Source organism: Punctularia strigosozonata (assembly GCF_000264995.1).
Source record: "Punctularia strigosozonata HHB-11173 SS5 unplaced genomic scaffold PUNSTscaffold_4, whole genome shotgun sequence".
NCBI lineage: Eukaryota > Fungi > Basidiomycota > Agaricomycetes > Corticiales > Punctulariaceae > Punctularia > Punctularia strigosozonata.
In genome coordinates this window covers 2,594,978-2,607,555 of record NW_006767436.1, presented here as the reverse complement: position 1 = coordinate 2,607,555, position 12,578 = coordinate 2,594,978, and the positions used below count along the sequence as shown (strand labels likewise).

Below are 12,578 nucleotides of genomic sequence, written 5' to 3'. Positions count from 1 at the left end.
GCTGCTATTGGTGATTGGGAAGGAGGAGAAATCGTCTTCTACGAGCTTGGAGTGGTCATTGATCTGAAACCAGGAGATATCTGCTGGTTCCGCAGCACAGACATCACTCATTTCAACCTACACTTCAAAGGCCTCAGAGCATCATTTGTTCTGACTAATGATGGTGCTGGTAGACGCTGGGTGGAGAACAAGAATGGATGGCAGCCAACCGGCCATGTTCATTGATATGGCTGCTACACAACAATATTCTGATATAGCATAACTTCAGAAGCAACTGCATTGTCATTGATTCTTTACATTACTCGTGCCAATATAACTATATCAGTCTGTTGGCACCAGGTGCAGAGTGTAGGTATGCGGTGATCAGGAGCAAGGTTGGTAGGTGCCACAAGCCTAGGCGGCTGAAGCGCGACTCGCGGATTTCAACCACGACCAATCGGCCTACCGTACCGGTGGGAGCGGCTTGGAGAACACGACTTTTTGACACACTAACCGTGGGAAATTGATCGCTGGATAATCCTCCAGGCCCTTCTCACCGTTTTAGGAGGATATGATGAATTACGGAACGACTACCAATATAAAGCGAGGTGCGAGAATGGTTCTGGATTCAGTACTTCTGGGGCTATGCACTGACACCCCAATCATCCAAAACTGAGATGCCCGGAGGTCAGCCTGACCTCCTGGCTGGGACAGGGCTAGGGTAGGGGGGGAACGGGGACGAACTTATGGTCGTAAAAGTACAGTAGTACTAGGGGTACTGAGCGGGTGCTCACGGGTCGCTGACTGGACCGCTCAATCTGCATCGGTATGGAATTTGAAACTCTCGCCTCCTCAGTCGGAAAAAGAGTAATTGAAATTCTATCCTGTGTTTTCACCTCGCGCATTCTTGAAAATCTAACATATCGTATATGCCTAATTGTTCTTATAATGTAGCTGTAGATACGCTCATCGTGTTCACTTGAAATTCCCCACTCGGTAGTTCTTGAAATATCAAAAGGCATGCTGAATACACTCGGTTTTAAAATGTGGGTATATGTTTCCGTCTTTTGTGATTGAGCGACCGATCTTCAAAATCTCATCCGCGCACGGTTATAAATTCAACACATATCTGAACTCTGATCTCACCGCCGTGACTCGCAGCACAGCGAGCGACGGACAATCAGCTGACATGTTCGCGGATGTTGCGCAGCATTCGCTCCCAATCGGCGCACTTTCCACTGGGCGGGAAGAACCGAAATGCTCTATCACGACTAGAGCCGCGCGTCGAGCACCAGACTACCTGTGACTGCCCATTCAGCAGTTCGTCAAGGAATCCAAGGAGTGCGCGTCTGGGCGTGTATTGCGGGAAATACGGCCCTTGCTCAGATCCTCGTCATCCCTTTTGCCGCTAGTGACATTGTCTCTTCGACAATGCCCGCAAAACGACCCAGAAGATCTGGTTTGACTGGTGTCGAGCTCGCCAGGGCTGTGGACGCAATTCAAGCGTTGGTGAACAAGTCGCGAGAGGAGCAGGCGGTGAACAGGGACGATCCAGAGCTTGAGGCCGCGTTCGACGACACGGCGGAACTCCATCAGTTGGATGACATTCTAAAGATGCTGCAATCGAAGGCTGATGGCCCACAGGTTCGTATGATTGATGGCATGCACGCTACGATCTAAGTTGCTTCTCCAGAGCTATTCGTTTTCCAACATGACCCAGGATCATTTGGACAAGCTGGGCATCTCCGCCTTCGGACTGCTCGAATTGAAGCCCAACGCAATTCCTCGTGCGGTCCAGACAGATGCTCTTGGAGCAGATTCCCTCTGGTCGTCTGATATGCTCTGCCGTCATCTTCAGTTTCTGGAGGGTCTCGTTCCACGAACAGTACGTTCTCGTCATGCCTTCGTTAGAACCACATTGACGGATAATTGTCGCTCAGAATGAAGCTGCAGCACGTCTGTGGATCAATGCCTTCTTTTACCGTGTCGCTGTCATGATCTCGAGTGACTCGAAGATGGTGTTGAGCGTTGAACAAGTCGTCCCATCCGTCACCGTCAGTAACACGAGTGCCCACACACTCTCCGGATACATAGATTGGACAGCTGTAGTGATGTCCGCTCATAAAGCCAGTACGTCTCCTTCGTCCGTCGTCTGAACGCTTGTACTCAACATCCTGCAGATATATACTTGCGAAACCCTTTCTTGCAGCACTTGAAGAATGACGAGTCTGCCTTGTTTGTTTCTGAAGCCAAAGGTCCCGACCAGCTCCTTCAACATCACGTACCGCAAGCTGTCGGGGAGATGTTAGCGTGCGCAAGGACCGCAAGGTCAATCAAGTCTTGGATTCTTGTGCGATGCTATTTTCATCATTACTTTTACTCAGGAAACCTATAATTCGCGGTGTCCTGACGAATGGACGTGCGTGGATATTCATCATTCTCAAGCTCAACGACAAGGGAGGTGGCAGCTACCTTCAATCTGAGGAGCTCAGTATCTCCTCGCTGGTGTTGTCGGAAATCTCACAAGAGGCAGTCTCTTTGATTTCCGCAATTATTTCCCATTGGGTATGCTTCACTGCATGTCGTTCAGGAACCCTGCTAACCCTTCTTTCACTCGGGTTAGATGGTGCATAGTCACGAGGAGCTCCATGGCGAAGATGATTATTTTACTATACTATGATACCCAGTTGACGATGTATGGTCGATCGTTTGGAATAGCCACTTTTGGCGGGCTCTGGACGGATAACGTTTCAATTGCGTACTCGACGCCGTCGCCGATCATGACCGCAAAGTCTGGGGCAGTAGCGTTTCAGCTGACAAAGAACACGTCGTCTTGCACGGTCGCACCTGGAACAAACTTCTCCATTACCGCCTAGACGATCTGCCAAAGCGATGCCAAGCGGTTCAGGAATAGCCTTAATATGAGCAATAGAAGATTGATGTGCACGTACGGGAGTGGGTATGAACGAGAGCGACGTCCCCGTATTCAAGATGTCGAAGATTTGCGTCGACAGCGCAGTTGAACTCGGGATCTCGCAGGAATCCACCGTCACGCCGTAGCAAACATCCGTCTTGGCGTTCGGTATGAATCCACTGAAAAGCAATACGGGGGCGGAGGCGGTCGCGTTCGTGACCGATACAGGCGCGACTCCGCCCAATGCGAGCACGCCTTTGTTGGGCTTTTCGTCGCCGCCTCCTTCGTCCGCGAACGTGCCAGGGCTAAGAGATACTGAGAACACTGGGAAACTTGCGTTAGCCCTGCAACGTGTCATGAGATCCACTGGATTCGCCTGGCGTTGACGATGCGCCCTGGTTGATAGCTCTGAAGAGGAAGGGGTTGTAGGGAACGAGGTTCGCGGGAGTATCGAGGATCTCGTTGTATACTGTCGTGAGCGCGGGGTACGGGAGGCCTAACAGGCCTCCCTCGATGCCGGCATCGTTCCATGCGGTCATATTCGGCGAAGGTCTCTGGACAGGGTGAAATGATGTCGACGCTCGACGCGGACGTTCGACATTGCTACGCGGTGCCCATGTACATCCTTGTTCAGGGCGACGCTGGTCTTTGCGAGCGCGGACTTGTAACGGTGGCCACGATACTTTTATGCCAGGTTGCGTACATTCACCGGTGCTAAATATTGCCGGCGTCAGTAAACGGCGTAGAAGAGAGATGTATGATTAGTACAACATTCGTGTTAATCTGGAGGCCGAAATGCGACCAGGTTAGATGCTTTCGGGGCCTTTTGCGTGTCCTGAATCCTGTTACAGGCCCTGCTTGGCATGTGCAGGCGACGATGGTTCGAGCTGTCTAAGCTTCTTTGAACATGGCGCCGTGGGATATCCTGGACGTGAGAGTAAATGAACGGCTGCACTAATCAGATGGGTCTACGAATGTCAACACACACTTTGTTGATATCACAGGTTTTTGGAGATCGGCGCTTCAACGGATCGTCGGGGGTTGCGCAACCGCTGAGGAGGCGGTGACAGGATGTTGGTCTCAAGCGACTGATACCATCGAATGGAACTAGTGCTTGACATGTTGTTGGCTGGGACGGCGCAGGCTTATCTGCACGGTCGATGATGATCACGGCGCTCCACGATGACGGTAGCGGGTCCTGTGCAAAGGGTTAGTATAGATAGACTGAGCCCATCATGATACTACCTAGAATACCTAGGGTAGGTTCTTCGGGCGCCCGGCGTGCAGAAAGCAGTCCGCCTCACGGTCACCTGAAATTTTGAGGACACCCTACGACCGCAAGGCAATGGATCGAAGAGGATATAACACCCACTCGACACGGAGAGGCGCTTGCACTCGCGCCGCCGGACGAAAGGAGAACAACGCGAAGGGCGGCCATTACCGACACGCGGCGACGGCCATTGGCTCGGATTGGCTCGCGCAAGCTAAGAATACATCCGCGCGTCGGATTGGGCCCAGACCGAGCGACACGCGCCGGAGCGATTACTTACGAGCCCCAGGTCGCCGCGCTGCCCCGTTCACAGGCTTTGCCCTATCCTCCGTCAGCGCCAACGCGGCCCACGACGACGACGAGAACGACGAGCTCTCGGCATGGCTCTCAAGGACGTCGTCGTGTCCCGCTCGACGGCCTCGTCACTGTCCACGACGACCACGGTCAATACAGTCGGCACCGCGCTCGTCCGCGCCGTCCGCAAGCCAAGGCTCATGGCGATTAGGTACGTTGTGGCCGAACGCAACACGCACCCCGAGCTGCGCTAACGTTGTCCTCCCCACACAGGATACGCCAACGCGCGCGCACCCGCCGCACTGGGGTGACGGCACTCCCGCCGCATTATACCATGCTCCCGCCCGAGCTATGGCTCCTCATCTTCCGCTTCGCTACCATCCCCTCCCCATTCCCGTCGGATACGTCGTTCATGGCCGCCCCCGCCCTCTCTCGTGCCGCGCACTTCCGCGCGATGCAGATGAAGCGCACCCTATCGCTCGTGAACTCCATCTGGAATCGGCAGATGCGCGAACTGCTTTACGAGTTCGTCTGGCTGACGAGCGCGGCCCAGGCACACCTCCTCGCGCTTGCCCTCAGGCGCGACGCTTCCCTGGATTGGCCCCTATCTCCTCGCTCCCCTGGGCTATGGATCGCCCGCATACGATTGGAGACCGACCTACTCCACCGTTGCGACCCCGCGGACGTGCTCACTATTTTACACCACGCGCGCTACGCCGAAGCATTCGAGGACCAAGTCTCGATCCGGCGCTCGAGCTATGCTGGAAAGCACATGCTCGCGGATCCCGCTGCGATGGGTCGACTCCTCGCGCGTTCACGCCCGGCCGACGCACCTCCTCTCCGAAGGCTCGCATGGACGACATACGACGACACGCCGTTCGACGTCGAGCTCTCGCCCGTTCTGACACCAAGCGGCCGGTTCGCGCAGCTCGAGTACTTCGAGCTCACGACGCTCGCCGTGGACCCTCCGATCGCTGTGCGTGCGCACGCGCCGCACTCAGAGGGCCTAAACCTCCCAGCCCTTCGCGCACTCAAGCTCTCTCTTGCGGACGCCACCTTTGGCATTATCGCCACCTGGACCCTCCCCGCGCTTACATCGCTCTGCGTCCTCCTCGCCGATGCTTCCTACGCCCGCGCCGGCGTGCGCGCTTTCTTCCTCCAACACGGGGCCTCACTCAAACAGCTCGAACTCGCGCACTCCCCCGCCATCCTCGCGCTCACCGCCATCTCACGCACCGGGAACGCAGACGAACTCGCGCGGCGCGAAGTCCGCGCCTATCTTGCTGATTGGACTCCGAGTCTTGAAGAGCTCGTCGTGAGCTGCGACGCCGAATGGAATTGGACCGACCCGAATTGGGCCCCGGCGCACCCGCTCATACCGGCGCACCCCACTCTGCGCATGATCGGCGTGCGCGATTTCGACGTCTGGATCGGACGCGCGCTTGCCCGGTTCCCTGCAGGCTCAGACTGGGACTATCCGGAGGAGGGCGAGGACGCGGTGTTGAGGCCGCTGGCAGAGCAGGTAAAAGTCCTGCTCTCCCCGGAACGGTTTCCGAAGTTGCGGTTCGTCCGCGATCTGTCCGCCGCCTCGGACGAGATGCGAAAGCTTCCGGGTGACAGCAAGGAGCGGCCGCGACGCGCAGTGGTCCAGTTCTGGCTGGACACGGTGAGGAGGTGCGGTGAGCGCGGGGTGTACATCGAAAATTGGAAGGGGGACAGCATCCGGGTCAGGGATTTGCAGAGGGCTGGCGGGCTGGTGGGAAGTCCGCAGGTGAAATGATTTAGGGAACGATACAAAAATTTCTTGCTTTCGATCTTTCGCTTTCAATGCTTGCTTTCGTCGAAGAAAAGGTTGATCTCTAGCCACGCTGTGTACAATAGACCACCCTCAGTTGCATATACCATCACCATGCTTGCTGTAGAGCTGAAGTCGGAAGCGACCCGGATGGTCCTTCCGCCTAAGTACTATCGATGCACCACCAATGTCATTTTTTGTGTTGTTAGTGGTACACAGGCTTTGTTTCTGCATATATACCCTTCAGAAGTCGTCCCTAACCCTCGGTGGATGAGGAAGAGTGAATTCGAGATCATGGTCAACAAAGCATCACGCTATAGTATCTCCCCACTCCTCGTGCAACCGGGGAAGCCTACACTACCGGCGATTTCGGCTCTGCCCCATTGCTCCAGTAGGTCCGGAAGCGGCGCTTTGCTTGATCTCCTCCTCATCTAGCCCAGCGTCAGCTAGGATCCTTTCGATTTCTGCCAGCAATGGTTTATATTCGGCTGTGAATGTGCATAAGCAGATCCTACAAGTGTTCAGTGCCAATCTGTGCTCACAATATCTCTCCTCTGCTAGGGTAAAACCATCGCGACGCAGCAACTTGCCACGATTGTCGCTTGATCCATACGCCTTTCCAGCCCAGTAATCACCTGTCAAATGGGTGAGGGTTGTCGGAGTTGGATGCATCAGCACACGTACGGGATCGAGCATAGAACATGGCTAGTGTCTCTCCAGGCAGAGGCGTGCTAATCGCATCCTCCGCCGAACGTGTCGTATCTCGGGAAACACCCATGAAGACGGTCGCTCGTGCTCTCAGCGTGTCCTGGTAGTGAGAAGATAAGCGTGAAGATTATAAAGGATCGCCCACTGCCGATACTGATGCACGAACTTCGTTATCGACCACCGTATCTTCAGTCTCGTGCGCAGATGCCAGAACAATGCCCGTCGCGAATTCTTGCTCATCCTCACGCACGCTTTCCATCTCCCGCTCGTCTTCCGTATCGCTGCTTTCTCGATGCTCACCGTCGGGGCTGACTTCGCTGTCGTCGTCGCTCTCGTCATCCCCTTCCTCGCTACTGCTCTCCTCCTCTTCTTCTTTTGGTATGTGAATCCCACTTTCTTTTAGACATATGTATCGATCCATCTTGTCGAGGGCGATGGTATAAAAGTCGTCCAACGTGTATTCTCTTCGACGACTTTCGAATATGCCGCCGTATCTAGAACAACCAGTGTCAGTGGTGCGTATTACGATTATGTCCGGGCAACATGCATATATAAATTGTTGCGCAGGACGGCCAACATGGCATTATATCGCGGAAGGGGTATTGTTGAGGTGGGGTCGTCCGAGACGCCTTGTGGCTCCGGCCTCGACTCAGGGAGTTTGATCGCGATTTTAGTATCCGTTCTGGTGATATCCTGGACGGAGCTTTAACGCGCTGATTCATCAGGGTCCATCGTCGTACCTCGTCGCTGCCGCCTTCCCGATCACTGACATCCTCACGATCCGCCTGTTCGTGCATTCGCTTTGATTGCTTCTTCTTCGCCCCTTTCCCTTTCTCTTTAGGCTTCTTGAGGGTCATTGATACCCAACGTCCATTTCCCGCGATCTGATATCCGTAGCTGCGAATTGCGTAAGCAGTCATGTCCAATTCCGAGAAACCAAGGCAATTCTACTCACAGATCATTATGGAAAGTGCTCTCCAGTGTTTCTTCGCTCGTGTCCTCGTCGGTCACGCCTCCGAATAGAACACCCATGCCCTTTGCGGGCCACAGTGCCATGGTGCAGCCTGAGCGGAGCGAAGGAGCGTACGCAGTCGAAGGTCGCTTCCGTCGCTCCCATTTCAGTAAAAGCGGTAGTGCATCATTCGCCTTCTTAGACGGTCTTGGGGATGTGGAAGGAGTCGACGAGGCAGAGTCGTCTGTGCTTGAGGCGGTGATACTACGGCCCGTATCAACGAGACGTCTTGAGGCGCTGGTGGTTGACGTACCGGAGAAACCAGGTGTCATCGAGCATGACACCAATGGGGCGCTTCCCTTTGGCGTATTCCTTGCAATACCCGCCTAATCTATTCTCAGCAGCTGTGTCACTTGCACGACGTGCGATAGACACACCGTGAAGCAAAATCCCGTCCGCGGCTGGCAGGAACGAGAATCCGCTGCGTGGGCTGTATGTACTCAGGGTCGTGTTCGGGGGCCAGATATCAGGCTTGTTGGACTGACGAAGGGCGGCGGTCATTCTCCTTGAATTCGACGTGATGCCAACGGTAGTACTGGGTGTCGAAAACCCACAAGTCATCGAGGTAGCGTGCTGGAGAAGAAACGATTGAGGTTATTTATATTTACGCCAGATGACAGTGGTGCGTAGTCTGACGTACTCGTGATTCCTGGATCATAGAAACCTCCGAACAGGAAGATGTACTGCTTCCACATTGCCATCCTGTAGCGATGTAAACGAGCCAGGAACGTTGCACGACTAACATGGCATATGGGTTTCGTGCGAGAACAGATGCACGCACCGATGACCCGAACGTGCGGATGGCCGAACCTTGGTATCGATACGGTCCCAAACGTGGCTAGAGATATCGAAACACCAGAAGTCGCGGTAATGGTGAAACGTGTTCTGGTACAATGACGAGTATTCGCCACCTTTCATGTCTGTAAACATCCGGCCCTTTTCGTAAACATGTGAAGGGCACGATACCGAAGAGATACAACTTCCCGCCGCCGGCGGGGCTAGCTGCGACAGCGTGTGCAGAGCGGGGATCAGGACAGGTGGGAGATACGAATTTGCGCCATTCATCCTGTTCAAATGTCAACATTGCTGTATCAATCACGGTGATTGCTAACCTTCTCCGGAGTGTATCTGAAGACGTCTTTGTAGAAATGCTGAGCAAAAGGGATTAACTAGACGAAGCCCGCATCAAGCGATGCACTGACCGCTTTACCGTCCTCAGAGAAGAACTCGCCCCCGATGCACCATAGATGAGGTCCAATCGGACAGGGGGTAAGCGTCGCATTCACTCTTCTGCTCGGCGGTCCTTCCACGAGCTCCTCGCTGACGGTATGTGCCGCCTCCCAGTCTCTCCGCATCTACTGATAGGATACAAATCAGATTATTTTGTTTATATATATGTTCGCGTTGCGAGGTACCTTGTCTAGTATTCCTTCGAGATCGTCGTCGTCGGCGTCGTCGTCCTCGGCTTTGGTCTTGTTCTGTTTCCTCTTCTCCTTTCGCTCGATCTTTTGTGTGGCCTTGGCCTTCTTCGCTGCCTTGGCGGCAGCCTTTGTCGCATTCCCAGTCTTTTTCTTGGCCATGGTCAGTACGAGAAGATAGATAAGTCGAGCATGAAGCGGTGATTACATCCATTCAAGTTGCATCTGTACTTCACGTGGCTATCGCGTCCTCGTCGCTCGACGATCATGCTCCTGTCCTCAGCCAGCTTCGTCGTCCGCGTACGACCGCAACTGAGCGCGGCTTTCAGCCTCGGCGGATTATTTTCCTTCGGGACCGCGTCGGCATCAAAGGGCGGGAATGTCACTGCGTATACCATCCGCACGCCTCCGGCTACCTCACCTCGAGAAGTGCCCACTCCGCTAGTCTTCCTATCGTCTAGCGCATGGGATGGGGCGAGCGCTCAGAGGTGAGTCTTCTGAAGCTGCTGCAGGAATGTTTCCCGCTGAACACCTGGTTTCTAGCATGCGCGACTTCGCGAGCATGTTTGCGGAACGAGGCTACACTTGCCTGGAGATAGACCTCGGCCGCCCAGAGACAATAGGATCCTCAGAAGCATTGATGTCTCATTTTATGCAAGGCAAGTAGCGCAGTGATCTCGTTGTCGTGTTGTTGATTGGATCCCTGGCCGCAGAATTGCGCTCGCATATACGCCTGACTGCCATTCCGTTTGCACCCGTGTTGATTGCAAGGGATGGAGGCACTCTCATCGCCCAAAGCTACGTCGAATCCAACCCGGCTACAGGCCTAATCATGATTTCACCACCTGCTTCGAACACATCTTTCGCTACCAGCTACTCGTCTCACTCAACGCGCTTGCCGACCCCTCTTCCTGAGTTTACGTATGAACCGAAGTTTCCCATCGCGATCCTCGGCTCTCCCTCAGAGATCGTATCTCTGAAAAGAGATCATCGCCTGGGAAAAATTGGAAGCCAAGGAGGTTCGTCACGGTGGACGAGAGGAGGCGTCCATTGGCTTCAGGTTCACGATACCATGGGCCAAGAGGCGCGTACCCAGATGGAGTTGTGGTTGGATGAGATCGGGGTATAGCCGTTGTCAGCGAAGAGCCTTCCACATCACCGACCTCGTGTAAAGTTATTAATGCGCGTTGCATAGCAAAACTATCATTGACCTCATGTTTGCCATTTGAGATGTTACAGTACAGTCGCAAACGGCAGTACAACGAGCGCAAAGGTCGCGCAAAGTGAAATAAGCCCGCCCTTGTTCACAACGCGCATTGATTGACCAGCATTCGACGTTGTCGTAGAAGCGGAAACTGACGATGAAATAGACGTAGTCGTCTGCCTCCCAGGAAGAGTGCCGATCGGAGTAGTGAACACGGAGCGCGTGCTGGTGTAGGCGATACGCGAGCAATCAGCGATGTTATCCGGCCCAAACACGGTTCAGCTTACCTGGGGATGCTTGATGTCGTTGTCGTCGGCTGCAGTGCGCCTGCCAGAGCAACGTCGGAGTCCCACCTGGACACGATGGCAAAGTCGATGTCCGTGAATGTTGATCCGTTGCCGGTATTGGTAAGCACCAATGAGTGCTGCGTCGTAGGTAGGCCCGAGGCGTAGTACAGCAGCATTTGTGGCCGGAAATGGATCTGGGAACCATTATAATTTTGCCCAGGAAGGCCGTCGAGAGAGACGGAATAAGGCCCGTGGTTACCGGATGTGGCACCATAAACGGAGACGGCATTGCCTGCTGGCGGTGAGCGTCGCGCATTGTCGGTAAGGAGACCAAACTGACCAAAGAACGTGAGAGTGGCGGCGGCATTCGGAGCATTGGCTAGGCTGCATGGCATGCTAGTGAGCAGCGTATACGGCACATCGGTATATGCACGCACAAAAACGTGGAATTGTAATACTGAGGTGAAAGGCTGTTCTTGCCCACCGACCAGTTCTTGTCGAAGGTAAAGTTGGCGGAGGTATCGTCCAACCAGAAGTCGTTGGAAATGGTGCTGTTAGGTGTCGCGGTCAGAAAACCATGTCGGTCGCAGGTACAGAGTGTACGAACTTGGTGCTGCCGTCTCCGACCTCGATCACAGCCCAATCTATGTCGACGTAACCATTGGAGGTAGGGGTGTTGATTAAACTGACTTGATGGTGTCCGAGTGTCAAGCCGGAAGCGGGAGAGCTGAAGAGCGTAAAGTTGAAGACGCCGGGGTTTTCGTCAGTGTGGCCGTTCGCGGTGCTGTTCACGCCATCCAAAGCGACAGTATAGACATTCTAAGGGAGTGCTAGTGAGCCAGCAATCGGGAGGGAGCTAGGGTCACGCGTACGTGGTTCGGGCGCTGAGCGCCGTAGAGCCATACACCGGAGCCATTGAAGGCAAAGTTGGCGCTTGCACCCTAGTCGCCTCGTCAGTGAGGGCAGGACCGTAGAGTGCACAAGGGACATACAGCGACTTGGGTGAAATGGAAGGTACCGTTGGTGTACAACTGCGTTGCTAGGTCAGAATCTCCCCATGCGCCGGCAGGGGAGTAGGTGATCCAAGGACTGCTGTCAGGGACTGAAGTCTCGCGTCGTCAGAGCCCATGAGTCGCAGACAGCCGTCGAGTGCCTCACTGGTGAAGTTGACGATCGGCATAGCCCTTGTTCGTAGTTGAGGTGCTAAGGTCCAGCGAAAGAGAGAGGAGAGCACGACACATCCAGGAGCGTGAACGCGGCAATGGACGCCCTCTATAACGCGTAAATTTGGCGTACATGATGGGGCGGGCGGTGATGGAAGTGCTTGATCTCATCGAAGGCGCAGATGGCGGTACGAGTGTGAGCACGGCGGGAGGGGGCGGCGAGCAGGGCGCTACCCGAGACCAAAGTCGACTTGCCCCGCGAGATGCAATATCGATATGGTCGTGGTCGTCGCGTGACCGATGTGCGTTCGATGGTGGTCGAGCAGCTGAGCTCGCGTCGGTCGCGTCGTCGATGCCGGCATTGCGGCCATTGATTGGGTGGCTATGCCGGGCGATGGGTTGCCATCACATGACCCGACGCGTCCCTTCTTCCGCCCTTCTCTCCGTCGGGCGGTATGCGCAGGAAGGGCGGCGAAGGGGGAACTGCGCTGGACCATGCAGCAACGCGCTTCGTCCTCAGCCTGCGTGTCCATC

At 54.8% G+C, this 12,578-nt stretch overlaps 6 protein-coding genes across 6 annotated transcripts; 3 read left to right on the top strand and 3 right to left on the bottom strand.

The window, feature by feature from the left end:
* Window positions 1-1,410: 1,410 nt before the first annotated feature.
* Window positions 1,411-2,659, top strand: PUNSTDRAFT_65426 (uncharacterized protein; the record flags this gene model as incomplete). The annotated part of the gene is made up of 6 exons (XM_007382578.1): window positions 1,411-1,623; window positions 1,673-1,864; window positions 1,920-2,109; window positions 2,160-2,307; window positions 2,364-2,544; window positions 2,603-2,659. 6 exons carry the CDS (start codon window positions 1,411-1,413, stop codon window positions 2,657-2,659), a joined length of 981 nt encoding a protein of 326 aa, XP_007382640.1.
* On the bottom strand, window positions 2,654-3,432 carry PUNSTDRAFT_133175 (uncharacterized protein; the record flags this gene model as incomplete). The annotated part of the gene is made up of 4 exons (XM_007382577.1): window positions 2,654-2,772; window positions 2,827-2,851; window positions 2,931-3,217; window positions 3,261-3,432. 4 exons carry the CDS (start codon window positions 3,430-3,432, stop codon window positions 2,654-2,656), a joined length of 603 nt encoding a protein of 200 aa, XP_007382639.1.
* A 1,060-nt stretch (window positions 3,433-4,492) lies between these two features.
* PUNSTDRAFT_119897 (uncharacterized protein) lies at window positions 4,493-6,375 on the top strand. Its single transcript, XM_007382576.1, has 2 exons — window positions 4,493-4,668; window positions 4,731-6,375. Exons 1-2 carry the CDS (start codon window positions 4,544-4,546, stop codon window positions 6,235-6,237), a joined length of 1,632 nt encoding a protein of 543 aa, XP_007382638.1. The 5' UTR covers window positions 4,493-4,543; the 3' UTR covers window positions 6,238-6,375.
* Window positions 6,376-6,476: 101 nt separating this feature from the next.
* Window positions 6,477-9,530, bottom strand: PUNSTDRAFT_119896 (galactose oxidase). Its single transcript, XM_007382575.1, has 16 exons — window positions 9,388-9,530; window positions 9,175-9,330; window positions 9,085-9,123; window positions 8,939-9,038; window positions 8,754-8,883; window positions 8,613-8,674; window positions 8,458-8,545; window positions 8,350-8,402; window positions 8,226-8,298; window positions 7,916-8,176; window positions 7,701-7,857; window positions 7,508-7,653; window positions 7,127-7,454; window positions 6,937-7,060; window positions 6,795-6,887; window positions 6,477-6,740 (listed from the first exon to the last, which is right to left on the bottom strand). Exons 2-16 carry the CDS (start codon window positions 9,325-9,327, stop codon window positions 6,610-6,612), a joined length of 1,938 nt encoding a protein of 645 aa, XP_007382637.1. The 5' UTR covers window positions 9,328-9,330; window positions 9,388-9,530; the 3' UTR covers window positions 6,477-6,609.
* A 119-nt stretch (window positions 9,531-9,649) lies between these two features.
* On the top strand, window positions 9,650-10,519 carry PUNSTDRAFT_101157 (uncharacterized protein; the record flags this gene model as incomplete). The annotated part of the gene is made up of 3 exons (XM_007382574.1): window positions 9,650-9,878; window positions 9,934-10,032; window positions 10,063-10,519. Exons 1-3 carry the CDS (start codon window positions 9,658-9,660, stop codon window positions 10,517-10,519), a joined length of 777 nt encoding a protein of 258 aa, XP_007382636.1. The 5' UTR covers window positions 9,650-9,657.
* A 104-nt stretch (window positions 10,520-10,623) lies between these two features.
* PUNSTDRAFT_133172 (uncharacterized protein) lies at window positions 10,624-12,061 on the bottom strand (the record flags this gene model as incomplete). The annotated part of the gene is made up of 8 exons (XM_007382573.1): window positions 10,624-10,819; window positions 10,882-11,173; window positions 11,222-11,265; window positions 11,319-11,432; window positions 11,489-11,700; window positions 11,754-11,822; window positions 11,874-11,983; window positions 12,040-12,061. The coding sequence occupies 8 exons, from the start codon at window positions 12,059-12,061 to the stop codon at window positions 10,624-10,626; spliced, it is 1,059 nt and encodes a 352-aa protein (XP_007382635.1).
* Between the last annotated feature and the right edge of the window lie 517 nt (window positions 12,062-12,578).